The following is a 15,734-nucleotide window of genomic DNA, read 5'->3' as shown; positions in this document are numbered from 1 at the left end:
ATAGATAGATAGATAGATAGATAGATAGATAGATAGATAGATAGATAAATGTTTACTAATTCTAATTCCAGAGATTCTTGGAAGAGTCAAGTAAAAGGTAACAGGACTAATCAATGGGAAAAATAATATTAATTCCAAAGTTGTACTATTCTTTTTAAAAAGTTTCTTTCTATATAATGGACCATTATATATCTGCCAGATGCATGATTTGAATGATTTGGACCAACATTTTTCTAGACGATTCTTAAGTTCTTGGGTTCAAAAGAGATGATCATTATTTTTTATATTCTCTTTTAAAGCATATTCTTGAAAAAAATTAAGCCTTTTTGACATTAGAAAGAACTGATATCATGATATATACTCTATAGTTTTAAATTGTCTTAATCAAATTAATATTTCTTTGATTTAATATTTTAAAGTCTAATTTTTCTACAACCTCTTTATAAAAGGACTTTGTTTTACCAAATTACTGAATGTCAGAATATGATCCCCGTCCATAGGTGTATGCTTAAATGTATTGATCCAAAACTGTAATTGATCAGCATAAAGAACTCCTTTTAGTGAAACTTCTCCATAACTCAAAGACAGGAAATTGCCTAGGGCAGGAACTAGAAAGGTGCCAGATTCAGGACTTGAACCCTGACCTTCCTGAATTCAGATCATATCTTCTATATATTGTGCCATGTTTTCTCTCACTATATGCATAATAATAATAAATAACATTGGTATTACTCACAAACAACAGGGCCCCTTTATCTATATACTGCACTTAAGGAATTCTCTGCTTTGTGACTTGTGATTGGGTGTTATAGGAAATTCCTAGTTGAGGAAATTCCCTCTATTCAAGCAGGTCAGTATCTGCTCTCCAATTCGTAGTCTTAGGAAGTTGACTAGAGTTTTAAAAAATTAAGTGACTTGTCCAAGATTGCACAGACAGGGTGGGTCAGAGGTGAAGCTTGAAATCAGGTTTTTCTGGCTCAATCTACCATACCATACTGACTCCTTTCTTCTTTATATCTTTTTAAATGTGCAAAGGGTCAAGAACTCTTCATTATAGAAGAATCAAGAATCAATCTTCCACAAGTTTTACATAAAAAGTATTTCAGAGAATTTTATTGTCATTATGTGGCATATTTTAGAAAACTTTCTTTTAAACGGATTTTTAAAATAAAAGGAGAACAACATATCAAAAAAAAGATCAAACATGAATAGGTTATCTCAAATAATAACAGGAGCTAATGGTCAGTCATATGACCTGCAAATGACAGATATAACATTATTTGGTCATTATATAAAAATTAAGTCAGAGATAAGTCAATTCATTTTGTTAAATTAAAAAGTGAGGAGCTTAATGAAGACACACTTTGTTCATTTAATAATTCAGTTTTGTATTTTCTTTCTAGACCAAGCTAATTCTGCAGGAAAATGGCATGACAATGAAGCCCATGGAGGTTTATATGGTGTTTATATGAACCAAGATGGCTTCCCTGGGTGCTCTCATATACAGGGGTTTAAAGTTTGGAAATGCTGGGATTATGGCATCTATTTTCAGGTAAATGTGCTTTATTCCTAGTGATTTGTTGATTTTTGTTATTAGTTGTCCTTAAGACAATGATACCCAAAAAATATGTTTTGCAGACCACTGAGAGTGTACAAGTCTCTAATGTGACACTGGTTGACAATGGAATGGGAATTCTTCCCATTATATATCTGCCAGATGCAACATCTCACAAATTTTCCAACAAAACAGTACAAATTAAGGTAAGAAATGAAAACTCTCACAAAGTACTGCAAGCCAAAAATAACAACCAGGATACCCCCCCAAAAAGTTTCTGAAGAATAATGAACCTTTTTGAAGGGTTCACCTTGACTTCTAATAGAGTGCTTTAAATTTCTTGATTATAATTTATTTCAGGAAAATTCAGTATCATTATTATTATTAGTACTTGGAATATATTATCACAGATGTAATAAATGACTGTTTTCTAGAACTTAATAGTGGTAGGAAGCAGCCCCCAATTTAACTGTTCTGATGTCCTCACCAATGATGATCCCAATATTGAACTTACGGCTACCCATCGGAGCACAAGACCTCCCTCAGGTAAAGCATTTTGCAAAAATTAAGATTTGCCTGTACAAACAAACATTTGGCTAAATTTTATGATTTTTTTTTTCCTTTGGGACAAGGAGGGAGAAGTGGAATCTGCTGGCCTACCTTTGCCTCTGCACACAACATGGCCCCAAGGAAACCCCATGCAGGGCTCATGAGTTACAATGCTATTAGTGGATTGTTGGAAGTTTCTGGTAGGTTTAAAAATTTTAATTAGAAAATTGTCTGATAGAATTTGAAAATGAAAGAGGAAACCACCATATAAATATTTCATAGTTACATCTAAACAAAAAAAAACCTTAAAATTAATATTTGTATGAATTGAGATAAGAAAAAATAAGTCAAAGGTCAGAAGGGTAAATTTCAAAAATGATTCCCTAGTATATTATGTAAGGAGATAAAGAAGTGACAATTGCTTGACTTTTGAGAAGGGAAATGAAAATGATTATGATCATAATAGCAACTCACAGAGAAGCATAGATTAATCTGGTTTTCATGAACAATTCATTAGGCATACAATGAAAGATTTTGCTCACTTCAATCCAATTTTCTATAGTAAATTTCTTTAGGATTTCATTTTAGGGAGTTACTTCTAGCTCATGAGAGAAATTTGGACTCAAATTCCCTTAACTACATTTTTTCCCTCATTTTACTCTTATTGACCTAAGGCTACTGTCTCAGAATTTCTGTATTCCTTTGATGGCAGGGAACCAATTTAAAATATTACATGGAGTTTGAATGGAACATTTCATATTGATTTTAATAAAGTTCCTTATCTGTAAAATGAAGGGGTTAGGCCAGGTGATCTCCAAGGTTTCTTCCAGCCCTAAATCCTGTGACAAATATGTTCCAGAAAATTAAAATTAAAATTAAAATTTTATTGGCATAAAATGGCCTTTGAAAAATAAAGCCATATTTCATTAAGGAGCACAGATAATGACATTTCTTTTTAAAATTCAGAAAGAGCAGTAAAAGACAACATGATAAAGATGAAGGTATCCTATTAAAACTTATCCTCTAGTTGGACTCCCTTTTTTTGGAATAAAAAGAGATAGCAAGAACTTGCAAATGAATATAGCTGAGTATGTATCTGCCTGTGTTGCTGTTTCTTTTTTGAGTCCATGTTTCTGAATAAATGCAATACATTAGAATCTGTGAATAACAGGGTTAACAAAAGAATAACATCCTCCCCAAACAAACAAAAAAATCGCATTGTACAAAATGAGATTGGGAGATAGATTTGTGAGATTAGAATGCTACACAAAATTTTTTTTGTAACTATTACTTTTAAATAATAAGTATGGTAAGTGATTTTATATTGTTTTTGTTTTAGATTCCACATTTGTTGGATTTAAAAATGTTTGTTCAAATGAAACTGCTGTGATGTTCATGACAAACCCTTTAAATGAAGATTTACAACATCCAATCCATGTGGAAAACATTCAAACAGTTAACACAACTGAACAGTCAAAAATATTTATACATAGGCCTGATGTAAGGTAATACTCATTTGCACTAATAACTGTAGGTAAACGTTTATCATTTCTATCCTGTTGTTCATTTTTCCATATATCTTAATTTGTTATCATACCAAAACTACAACTGACTGAAACTCAAAATATCACCCATGTGTAAATCACCAAGATTAATATGCAACACCAATATAACTGTGTGCCATTAAGTTTGGGGATTTGTTTATTATTAAGCAAAGTACCTTGAGTTTATGTTTAAGCATCATCTTTTAAGTTTAAAAGACAGACTTGGATTATGTGTGGCTATGCATCTCCAGTCACAGACACGGTGAACTGAGAAGTATCTATACTGTTTCTACTATCACATCCTTGTACCTAACTTGGAGAAGACAAATATATAAAGAAAGTCCCTTTCTTAGGCACCCTAATAATCTTTTCCCTCTGTATGCAGTCTCCTGGTGACTTCATCAGTTCCCATGAATTCATTTATCATCTTACAGTTGATGACTCCCAGATTTATCTATCAAGCCAAATATCTCCTCTGGGGCTTCAATCACCCATTATAACCCATTGTTGGACATTTCCAACTGGAGTTCTGGAGGCATCTCAAACTCAACATATCAAGAGTAAAATTCATTTTTATTCCCCCCAAAACAATCCAACCATTCTTCCAAATTCCCCTCTTTCTGTCTAAGGCACCACCATTTTTCCAATCTCCTGGTTTATAACTTCAGCATTATCCTCTACTTACTCTGACTCACCACATGTATCTAAGCAATTGGAAAATCTGCCATTTTTGTCATTTGTTATCTTTCACATGCAACCCCTTCTTTCCACTCACACAGCTATCATCTTAGTTCAGGCCTTAATCACCTGTTGTCTAGATTATTTCAATAGCCTTTCAACCAGTCTCCTTACTTCAAGTCTTTCCCCATTCTAGCCCATCCTAAACATTGCTTCCAAAGTGATTTTTCTAATGTGTAAGAGAACCATAGCATTCTCCTCTTAAATCAACTTCAATGACTTCTTATTGCTTATATAATCAAGTTTTAACTCGTTTGTTTAGTTTTATGACCTGGTTCAAATTTCTCTTTTCAGTCTCATTAAACATTACTTCTATTTTTGCACTCTGGAATCTAGCCAAACTGGCCTTCTGTCTGTTTTTCACACACAGTGCTCCATCTCTCATCTCTGTGCCATTGTACTGGCTGTGCCCCATGCCTGGAATTCATTCCCTCCTTACTTCCTTCTCATGGAATCCCTCTCTCTTTCTTCAAGACATAGCCAAGCACCACCTTCTGCCTGAAACCCTTCTGAGTGCCCCAACTGCTAGTGCCCTACTTCTTTAATTACCATGTATTTAACTACTTTACAGAATTACTCAAATATTTATTACCTATTATATCATATTTACCCTTGCTGCCTCACCATTTTTTGTCTGTGAAAACAATATGCTTGAAATTTTCATTTGTTTCTTATTATAAATAAAAAGATATAATGACAGACTAATGAAAATTGTTATAGTCACAAAGGACAATAGGTTGAACAAGGTGTATTTGAAGCTGTTGGTTTCTTAGGAGAATCTATAATGCTAGATATGAAGGACTACAAAAATGTTATTTTGTAAAAGATTCTCTTCTGTCTATTTGATTCGGTGATATCTCAGAGGTGGATAAAAGACCTAGACAGTATAATAGATCAGAGGATGTTGGGTAAATGCATTATGCCATTCACATTACCCTTTACAAATTTCTGATGTAGGGAAATCTAAAATTTCTGACATTTAAAAAAATTGTGATCTATATTAAGAAATACAGTTTTTTCCTAAGTAGTGTAACTAATGATTACTGTTTTATGACTGAATGAAATGCAAGTGCCCTAAATGTGTTTGACTTAATACAAAATATACAATCTAAAGCTCATTCCCTTAGGATTTACTAATCCTACTTTAAAATCACTTTTAAAAATCCCTATGGATCTCTGATTTCATCCCAGTGGATACCTCTTCTGGCAAATCACAATTCACCTATGCCTTCTCTTCACCTGCTATTCTTGCTCATGTCTTTTTATAAATCTTCCTTAAAGTATAACCATAGTGCTAGAAGCTCTCTTTATTTTTTTGATATTTTGTTGCTATAGCACAAGTGGATTATCTTTGGACTATTCTTTACTTTGCTTCATGACAGGTATGCTTCCTTTTTCTAATCTTATGTCTCCTTGAAGACTTCTCTATGTGTGTGTATATATATGTATGTGTGTTATATCTTGCATACTAGCTACTCTTGGTAACATACTAGTTACTATTGGTAACATGCTAATATGTAACATGCCATTACAGCCTGCTTAGATCCATTATATATTTTTCCACTGTCATTTAGATCCCCTTCAATTCTGATTATTTTTTGTAATTTTATTATTATCAAGTTCCACAATTCTCAAATTCAAAGTTTAAGTTAATGTGTGGGATAGAAACCACTGCCGGATCTTCAAAATTGGAGTCTGTGTCAGAAAGCAGAAAAGGTCTTTATTCTTTCTCATGAGAAAGGGCACAGCCCTGTTTGCTCAAGGGGCATCAGCCAGGGAGTACAAATTGCAGAAGCTCACAGGCTTCTATTATCCTAATCCTAACCTAGCTCACTCCCCTGTCTAGTCTCACCATTGGTCAGTGAGGTGGGCTCAAAATCTCAAACTAACCAGGACAAAGCAATCTCAGTCCTTCATTACTATAAATATTCATTTTGACCCTTCTACCCAATCAGAAGGAAACATTCTTCAGTCCCTTACTTGTGCATATCTACACACCAAATTTGGGGCAGACAACCAATGAAAAGAAGGCTAGTGCTGTTTCCTTTAAGTTTTGTTACTCCATTCCAGGGCCTGTGGAAACTTAACCCTTTGCTATATCTCACAGTTAATATCTAGGGGATAAGGAAAAGGGGCAAAATGATGTTTAGTTTGTTTAATAAAATACAATAATAGTAATTTACAAATGACACATTTCACCTATGACAAGGACATTTTTTACAACCCTATGCAATAGAATAATACAAGTATTATTATCCCCTTCATGTATACAAGGAAAGTGATGTTCTAAGAGGTCAAATGAGTGATTTGCTCTTCCTGACTACATAGCTAATAAATGTCTAAGGCCTATAAACCAGATCTCCTCATTCCAAGATTAATGCTGAATGTCCTAACCAACCAAACTGGCTGTCAGTGTAACTTCAAGGTATCATTTAAAGGTGATACTAATTGACTATAGATGGAGCCAAAACAGTAGCCACCTTTAAAAACACCAAAGGTGTAGAGAAGTTCACAAGAGATCACAATTGGTCATCTTCTTGTTCAGGGATTTCAAATGGTCATATTGCTTTATAGAAATACTCTATCCTGGGGCAGCTATGTGGTGCAGTGAATAGAGCACCGACCCTGGAGTCAGGAAGACTTAAGTTCAAATCCAGCCTCAGACACATGACACACTTACTAGCTGTGTGACCTTGGGCAAGTCACTTAAACCCAATTGCCTTGCCTTCCTCCCTCCAAAAAAAAAAAAAAAAAAAGAAAAAGAAAAGAAAAGAAATACTCTATCCAGAGTTGGGGAATCTGAAGTTTGGATTCAGTCAAAAAGACTGAACTTGAAGATGTAAAGGGCCACATGTAGCCTTGAGGCAGCAGGTTCCCCACCCCTACATTCCAATCTGCTTAAATAGATCATGAACACCATAAAAATATTACTTCTACCTTTCCTTCTATGATGATTTTTTTCCTACTATACCTATGCTTTTTAAGATTATTCATCAAATTTCATCTTCAGTATTCAGCTCTCATCTCTTCTATAAATTAATCCTCCAAACCTCCCTTCAGAAATTCTACTAGTGTATAGTGTTAAACAGTGACATTTGACATAGGTGATGCAGTAATGGAATCAGGAAGACCTGTGTTCAAATCACAAATAACATATTTTTATGAAATTGATTTTATTTTCCAAAACAAAAAAAGTTTGAAAAAATGGAATTATTTTACATTTTTACAAATCTCTTTCTAATAGTTTGTCAGAATTCTTATAATTGCTTCTTCATTCAATCTATTTTTAATTTATAGAATAAAACAAGTATTTCCATAAAATAGTATAATAATTAAAAATCATTGCTCATGAAACTGCAAATCTCTTATGAACAACTTGCTATTCCTTTTAAATATATAAAATTATCATGTAAATTTCTTTTTTTCCTTCTCCTCCCCCACCCTAGAGATAGCTACCATTAGACACAAATATATGTATATATGTAAAATCATTCCATATATACTTCTACTTATCAGTTCTTTCTCTGGATGCAGGTAGTATCTTCATATGTCCTTTGTAGTTAATTTGGGTATTTATAAAAGTCAAAATGACTTATTCACTCAAAGTTGTTCTTAAAACAATATTGCTATTACTGTATATAATGTTCTCTTGGTTCTGTTCATTATTTCATTCAAGTCTGTCCATGGTTTTCTAAGATCATCAAGCTCATCATTTTTTATAGTGCAGTAGTATTCAGTCCATTTTAATATGTAGTTCTAGTTGAAGCATATGAAGAAAATCAGACCCAGAAAGATATGCAGTTAGAAAAAGAAGAAATATTTTAATAGGTTTTTTCCAGGTAATTGGGGATATTGTTCTTTGATATTACACCAATACTCAACAAGTAGTACTTTTTTTTTTTAAGCAATTGGGATTAAGTAACTTGTCCAAGGTTACATGGCCAGTTATTTTGTGTGGGTGTTAAGTATCTGAGGCCAGAACTGATCCTGGGTCCTCTCAACTCCAGGGCCGGTGCTCTTACTCACTGCGCCACCTAGCCGCCCCCAAGCAGTACTTTCTTAAAGGTTAATTGCAATGAATAATCTGAATTGATATGACTATTAATGAGCTTTTCATATGCTGTTATATTAAAATTCCTAATTCACTTGAATGGATATATTATTCAGACACGATTTGGTCCCATATTGGCCATGTGGGAAATGTTGGTTCAGTGAGTTATGCAGATCTTCCAAATGTTGGCACATTTCATTATACCCTATCAAAAATCACAATCATAAATATCACCACCAATCTTATCAGAAAAGTTTAGAGTATTGGGATGCTACTAAGCTCATTTTGGCAGATATATATTTTCCAAAATTTTTTATTTTCATTTACAAACTTGAATTTTAAAACTAGCAACAAATGCTTTCAGTTATCTTCCTTAAAGTTACAGGCTCACTTCATTTGTTTTTGAAGAAATGTCTGCCAAATACCCATCTGAATAACTACAGTTTGTCTGTTAGTTGTTCTTTCAGGTAAAAAATTATATTCAGTGAAAAAGAGGCAGCAAGTTCAACTTGCAACTCAAACAATCACACAAGTGCTTCTCCTTGAGGCAACCCCTAGACTTTGGTAGGCAGCAGAAGTACTTCATGTGTACTTCCTGTTTCATTACACAAATCAATAAAGACATACTCAACAGTTGAGATTTAGTAAAATTAATAATTTTATTGCTTCATCAAGGACCTTCTTAAGTGAACGTGCATTTTTAAAACTGCAAGTGTGTGGCAGTAAAGCATACAATGACTACTAGTACAGTTTGTTATTATTCTTGCTATGGTGCCCACAGTTTTACCCACTTTTGCTTTTGCTCCATCAATGCAAATGTTATTTTCAGGACAAAACATAAGAGTAAAAAAAAGTAACACTTTTTAGTACCATTTGTGTTTGTAGCCATGTAAAAAGGGAGAGGGGAGAGTCTTAGTATGAATATGAGGATCTTTTATGGTTTTGATTTCATGGACCCTTCATGAAACTCACCCCCCACAAACCCAAAAGATTCTTGGGGACCTTCAGGGATTCTCATATTTTAGTTTGAAAACTGTTGCTTTAAAGCAATGGTTACTAATATTAATGACTATCAGGCCTGTTTCAATCTTCTTGTTCCTAATAAAAAGAAAACCACCAATGGAAAGGATATTTTAATATCCTATCAGTCAACAAGCATTTATGAAATGCCTACTACATGCCAGGCAGTGTATAAACATGAGGAAAACAAAGAAAGGCAATTCTGTTCTGCAAATAATACCATTTACATGTTTGGTGAATAAGTCCATGGAATATTGCAAACATTCCACAAACATTAAACAAACATTAAACTCAATGATATTTGGCATGCCAGAATCATTGTGTTATTATATTCCACAAACATAGTTTGCCTTACTGAAATTTTAAAGAATTTCACAAGTTGACAAAAATAACCTGATAAAATATAGACTTCGGCAAAATATTAGTTATATACGCTATTTAGTTATAATGAATATTCAAAAATATTCAATGGGATGATGAGCGAGTGAGTGAGTAATGATCTTACTAAGTAATGATTAATTTTGCCTTTTTTTTTTTACCCAGTAAAGTGAATCCATCAGATTGTGTAGATATGGTCTGTGATGCCAAAAAGAAAGCTTTTCTTAAAGACATTGATGGCTCTTTCCTGGGGAGGCCTGGTTCAGTGATACCCCAAGCTGAATATGAATGGAATGGAAATAGTCAGCTTGGAGTGGGAGACTATAGAATTCCTAAAGTGATGCTCACGTATCTGAATGGCAGCAAAATACCTGTTTCAGAGAAAGCACCATATAAAGGTTTGAGGAGATTTTCTTGTTTTTAAAGCAAAACATCTTCTTTGCAATGGAAACACAATCAGTCAATAGCTAGAGATAGCCTTTCCTTAATATACTTTTATATATTTGTTATAGGAAGAAGTAATTCATGTATCTGAAGAGACTTTGTTTTCATTGACAAAATTGTATATGCATCTGATTCTAGGAATCATTAGAGATTCTACCTGTAAATATATATCTGAGTGGCAGAGCTACCAGTGCTTTGGGATGGAATATGCCATGATGGTTATTGAAAGCCTGGATTCTGACACAGAAATACGAAGACTTTCTCCAGTGGCTGTATTTGCTGATGGTTATGTTGATCTTATTAATGGTAAGTATTCAATCAAAATGGGCTACATTAATATGAGACATTTAACAAATACTTGCTAAATGTTTAGCTTTTCTATAATTATTCATTGCATATTCTTTTTTTAAAACCAATTGGGGTTAAATAACTTGCTCAAGGTTACACAGCCAGTTATCTATGGGTGTGGTGCTAAGTATCTGAGCCCAGATTTGATCCCAGATCTCCCGACTCTGGGGCCAGGTGCTCTTACTCACTGCACCACCTTGCCTCCCCTATTCATTTCATATTCTTAACCCAAATCTTTTCCTTCCATGTTTTCCACTTGCAAGTTAAAAAAACTATATTATAGAAAAAGACTTGACTTCTTAGATGTCCAAACTTATTAGTGAAGTAGAGCAACTATTTCAAATTGATCACATTAAAACAACAACAAAAAACCCACATGTAATCATGCTCTTCCTATTTGTATTGGAAAAAGTTGACTAAAAACAAATAGGAAAAAATATTCCAGACTCTTTAAACACTATAATTTGCCTTATATGAATTAAAAGATAAATAACAATTGTCAAAGGACATTTAGAGAACCCCGAGGGAGGTATCTACAACCTGGAAATTTTTTGTTATGGGGAAAAAACAAAGAAACTTTAAGGTACATCTTGGAAATTAGAGTGCAATCAGTCTTGCATCCACCAAGACTATTCTTAGCTGGTCCTGGTATAGTTGAACCCTGATAAGGTCCATTTAATGTAATTTGAATCAGAAAAATTTATAGTGTCTATTATATACAAGAGACTGTGCTGGGTATAGGTGCTACAGTCCACTCACCACCCAAACCTCCACCTCCCCCCACCTTCTAAGTGGATTTGGATCCACTTAGATAAGTATACAATAAAGAAATTCATTGGGTTCATTAAGTCTTTAATTTATCAATAATAATAAATAATATAATAAAATAATAATTTATATAGCACTTCAAGGTTTGTAAAGAGCTTTATATATTTTAGCTTATTTGATCCTCACATCAACTCTATTAGGTCATATTGTTATTTCCATTTTATAAATGAGGAAACTGAGGCTAAAGATGTTAAGTGACCTTCCCAGGGTCACAAAGCTAGTCACAAAGGCAGGATTTGAACTCATGTCTTCCTGACTCTAAGTTCAGCTCTCTATCCACTTTAACACATATATACCAAAATCAGGTTTCATGTGTTTTATAGTGTGATTTTTTTGTATTTCTATTTCTAACCCACACCTACATACCTAGTAGTTTTGCTCAATCCCATTCCTCCTCCTCCCACCCCAATACACACACAACAAGTACACAAAAGGGATTTTACCAAAGTAGGATATATATTCCTATATGTTGATAAATAAAAGGTTTACTTGGGAAAATGCATTACTTTTGCATTCTAAATTTGGGTCAATTTATAATTCTGACTGAAGTTCAGCTCTGAATATTGATAATTCTTCATGAAGGCAGGAAATTCAATAAAACCTTATGAATAAATATATCAAGATTCATTATTCAGTATTTCAGTCAGTGTTTCATACATTTATTATCCCAGACACTTCAAAATTGAAGTAATGGGGAAATATTTTTTTCTGTGAACACTGAACTTTAATATGGCACAGCTATAACCAAAAAAGGCCTGGGCCTGAATGGAAAGGCATCCATTGTTCTCTGAGTAGACTATCCAGGGGTTGAGGAACAGGAGCTGCTCCACTGGATGTTCTTGCCAAATGGACAGAATTTCCTTGAGGCCAGTTGGTTGCTGAAGCTTATTTCATTTGCTTCAAATTTCTGTAGCTGGTATTTGGGAATACGACAGATTTCACAAGGATTCTTTTTAGAATGAAGTAAAAAACATGAGGTCATTCTTGAGGTGTGATCATAAGGCTCCCAGATATCCTATCTTCCAAATATTTGTAGGAATCTTCTAACAAGGCAATGGGGTTTAATGCCTGAAGTGAAACAAAGCCTAGGTTCGAATTGTTCCTGGAACATTCACAAGCTTTATGTCCACTGTCAAATCACTGAACCATTCAAAGTACATTTCCTCATTTGTATTAATTAATCACTCAATAAGAGAGAGAACATAAAAATTGCCCATTGCACAAAATAATATCAAAAACTTACCTTTATAATAAGACCAAATTAAGAGTTTATTTCAAAGTTTTAAATTTTTAAAGTAACTCAAATTAAATAAAAGTAAGTAATCTCAGAAATTATGACAAGGGTTATAAGATATATGTGAAACTGACTGATGGCATGTCAATGTTATAAAACATATGATAGGAGTTTCCATTGAAAAATATAACAGTGCTGCCTACTTCACTCTTGTTCATCACAAGTTCAATAACATACCTGAAAATTTACTTTAAACTAGTCACACTTAGAACCCTTTAGGTAAGGATGCTTCATATAATTCTGCATTAATAAGTTTTACCCCACTTAGAACCTATCTAGTTCTCTAAAGCAGTGTTTTGCTGGACACAAAAATTGCTTATGTTACAGCATCTAACAAACATCGTCTAAGAAAGGGAATTGACAGGTTAGCTCTAAATCAGCCAGACTGCATGGGGCTTAGAGCCTTAACAATATTGAATAGCTGTTATACACTGCCATATACTTTTCTAGGGACTGAGGACACAAAGACAAAATAAAATATTCCCTGCCCTCAACAACTTATATTTTATAGAAGTAAAACACATATACTCATGTAACTATAAATAAAATGCAAGTAAAATAAATAAAAGGTCATTTTGAGGAGGAGGTAGCATTTGAAATGAGATTTGAAGAAAATTAGAAATTTTGAAAAGCAGAGGGGAGGAGAGAATGCATTCTAGCCATGGGGGCAAGTCTATTCAAAGGCATAAAGACAAGAATGGGATGTCATATGTGAGGAACAGCAAACAGGTCAGTTTGAGTGGACTAGAAGTAGACTAAGAGTATATTGACTTACTAAGCCTGGATAGGTAGATTAGAACCATATTGGAAAGGGACCTGAATGCCAAAGAGGAGCTTCTATTGAATCCCAGATGTTATAGGAAGTCACTGGGAGTTTATTGAACAGGGGAGTGACATGGTCAGACCTGTGCTTTGACAGCTATGGAAAATGAATTGGAGAGGGGATGGGCATGTAGTAGGCACCAATCAAGAGGCTTTTGCAATATTACTTGCTAAAAGTAATGAGGGCCTGAACTTGAAAGCTTGTAGTGTAAGTAAAGAAGGGGATAGATGTGAGACATCATGTGGAGGTAGGATCAACAAAACTTACAACCTTTTGGATATGTGGAGTATGAAATGAGGAGCTGAAGATGACACTGAGATTTCTATTCTTTTGACAAGCAGACAGATGATAGTGACCTGAGGAGGAGTGTACTTTGGGGTAAAGATAATACGTTCTATTGTTAAGTATCTCACTCTGATAATTTTATACAAATGATGAGCTTCATTATGGCTATTTTCTTTTGGGTGCTAATTACCATGCAGGGCTTGTTGCAAGTATTTTGTCTAACAAGGACTTAATTGCATAATTCAGGCAAATTATCTTAAATTTTCTTAGAGAGGTTTATAATATATTTTTAAGATTGGAGAAGGTTGACCTTTCCTTGTTTTTTAGGTCCACAGGATCATGGCTGGTGTGCTGGATACACATGTCAGAGGAGGCTGTCACTATTTCACAGCATTGTTGCCCTAAACAAATCCTATGAAATTTATTTTACTGGTACCAGTCCTCAGAATCTTAGACTAATGTTGTTTAATGTTGGGCAAAACAAGGTAAGATAAAATATTATTAAACCTTTCCTAAATATAACTACAAAATTTTGTGTCAGTGGGGTGGCTAGGTAACACAGTGAATAGAACACTGGCCCTGGAGTCAGGAGGACCTGAGTTCAAATCTAGCCTCAGACATTTGACACACTTACTAGCCATGTGACTTTGGGCAAGTCACTTAACCCCAATTGCCCTCCAAAATGAAAAAAAATTTGTGTCAGCTACTTTTCCCCCCTGGAGCTACTTATTTAATCCAGTCATGGGTACCATATTTAAGAAAGGACATTGATGAGTTAAGCAAGTCAAAAAAGACAATTAGGGTGACAAAGGGCCTTGAAGAGCACAATGACATCACAAGGTGATGTCTTAACTTGCATACAAATTGGATTTAAGTGAGACAAAGTCATCAGCCTCACTTTCATGGAAGTACAATAGTAAAACAAGTCAATACAACTGTGATGGCCTAGGATGGAGTTTGCTTGAAAGAACTAGACCCCTGACTTTCAGAGGCAGTATCTCTGCCCCATTCCTTCCCCTGCCTCTCTCTCTATCCCTTTCTTTTCCACCCACAAGTAGGTTTCCCCTTCCATTGAAAGCCAGTTTTGGTTTCCACCCACCCTGTGACCCAACATTTCACTGCTCTATAGAGTACTATTCCCTAAAACACCAGCTTAACTAAAGTTAGAATGCGTGCGCGCACACACACACACACACACACACACACACACCTTAGAATGGAATTGTCCCTTAAGAATAACTGGTCATGCTGGAGCTATCAATGCCATCTTTAAAAGTTGTTAGCATAATCATTGATAAACTGGAGAGCATGTCAACAAATCTATGACTAATAATACAATTTCTAGTAGTCCCCCAGTCATCCTGAGGGTTGGGGTCCCTACTACACTGTGTGACTCCCTTATTGGGAAAGAACAACGTAAAATCAAGGAGCTATGAATAAGTACATGGACCTAGATGCAGGTTTCAAGGATCATGCTACCAAACTCAAGTAAGTAGACAGTTGCTCTTTCTGGCATACTGGCCTCTATCATTTAGTGTGTCAAAAAGATTGCGTGGTAGAGTTTAAGACTTTCTCCCAGTCTCCCCCCAAAGTGTGTGACCATATGGCTTAAAATGTCCAGTACTTTGATCATCTTTGAAGAAACAACACAGATAGTAAGTATCTGAGGCCAGATTTGGACTCAAGGTCTTCTGACTCTAGACCCAGTAGTCTATGTGTGGGGGTAGCTACATGGGACAATCTAAGTCCTGACCCTCTGAACAGCTCAGAGTCCTGCTTCCTGGAAGCTACCAAGGAAAGAGACTACCTGACTCCTAAGCAAGCCTCAGGGGGCAGTGCAGCTATATGAGGACCCTGCATTTAGATGATGCCACCTG

General features: G+C 34.7%; 1 protein-coding gene across 1 annotated transcript in view; it reads left to right on the top strand.

Annotated features, from left to right (window-relative positions):
* PKHD1L1 (PKHD1 like 1) overlaps positions 1-15,734 on the top strand; it is a 222,093-nt gene that overhangs the window by 179,361 nt on the left and 26,998 nt on the right. The window contains exons 64-71 of the mRNA XM_069081363.1: positions 1,404-1,552; positions 1,639-1,761; positions 1,990-2,101; positions 2,188-2,304; positions 3,444-3,609; positions 10,001-10,233; positions 10,418-10,585; positions 14,185-14,342. Coding sequence (XP_068937464.1) covers positions 1,404-1,552; positions 1,639-1,761; positions 1,990-2,101; positions 2,188-2,304; positions 3,444-3,609; positions 10,001-10,233; positions 10,418-10,585; positions 14,185-14,342 — 1,226 coding nt within the window. The remainder of the gene's footprint in view (positions 1-1,403; positions 1,553-1,638; positions 1,762-1,989; positions 2,102-2,187; positions 2,305-3,443; positions 3,610-10,000; positions 10,234-10,417; positions 10,586-14,184; positions 14,343-15,734) is intronic.

This window comes from Petaurus breviceps, unplaced genomic scaffold, assembly GCF_028583685.1.
Source record: "Petaurus breviceps papuanus isolate PSGF00001 unplaced genomic scaffold, PetGlider_PUasm1.0 98, whole genome shotgun sequence".
Taxonomy (NCBI): domain Eukaryota; kingdom Metazoa; phylum Chordata; class Mammalia; order Diprotodontia; family Petauridae; genus Petaurus; species Petaurus breviceps.
Note: the sequence above shows the minus strand (reverse complement) of the source record. Positions and strands in the feature narration are given on the sequence as shown.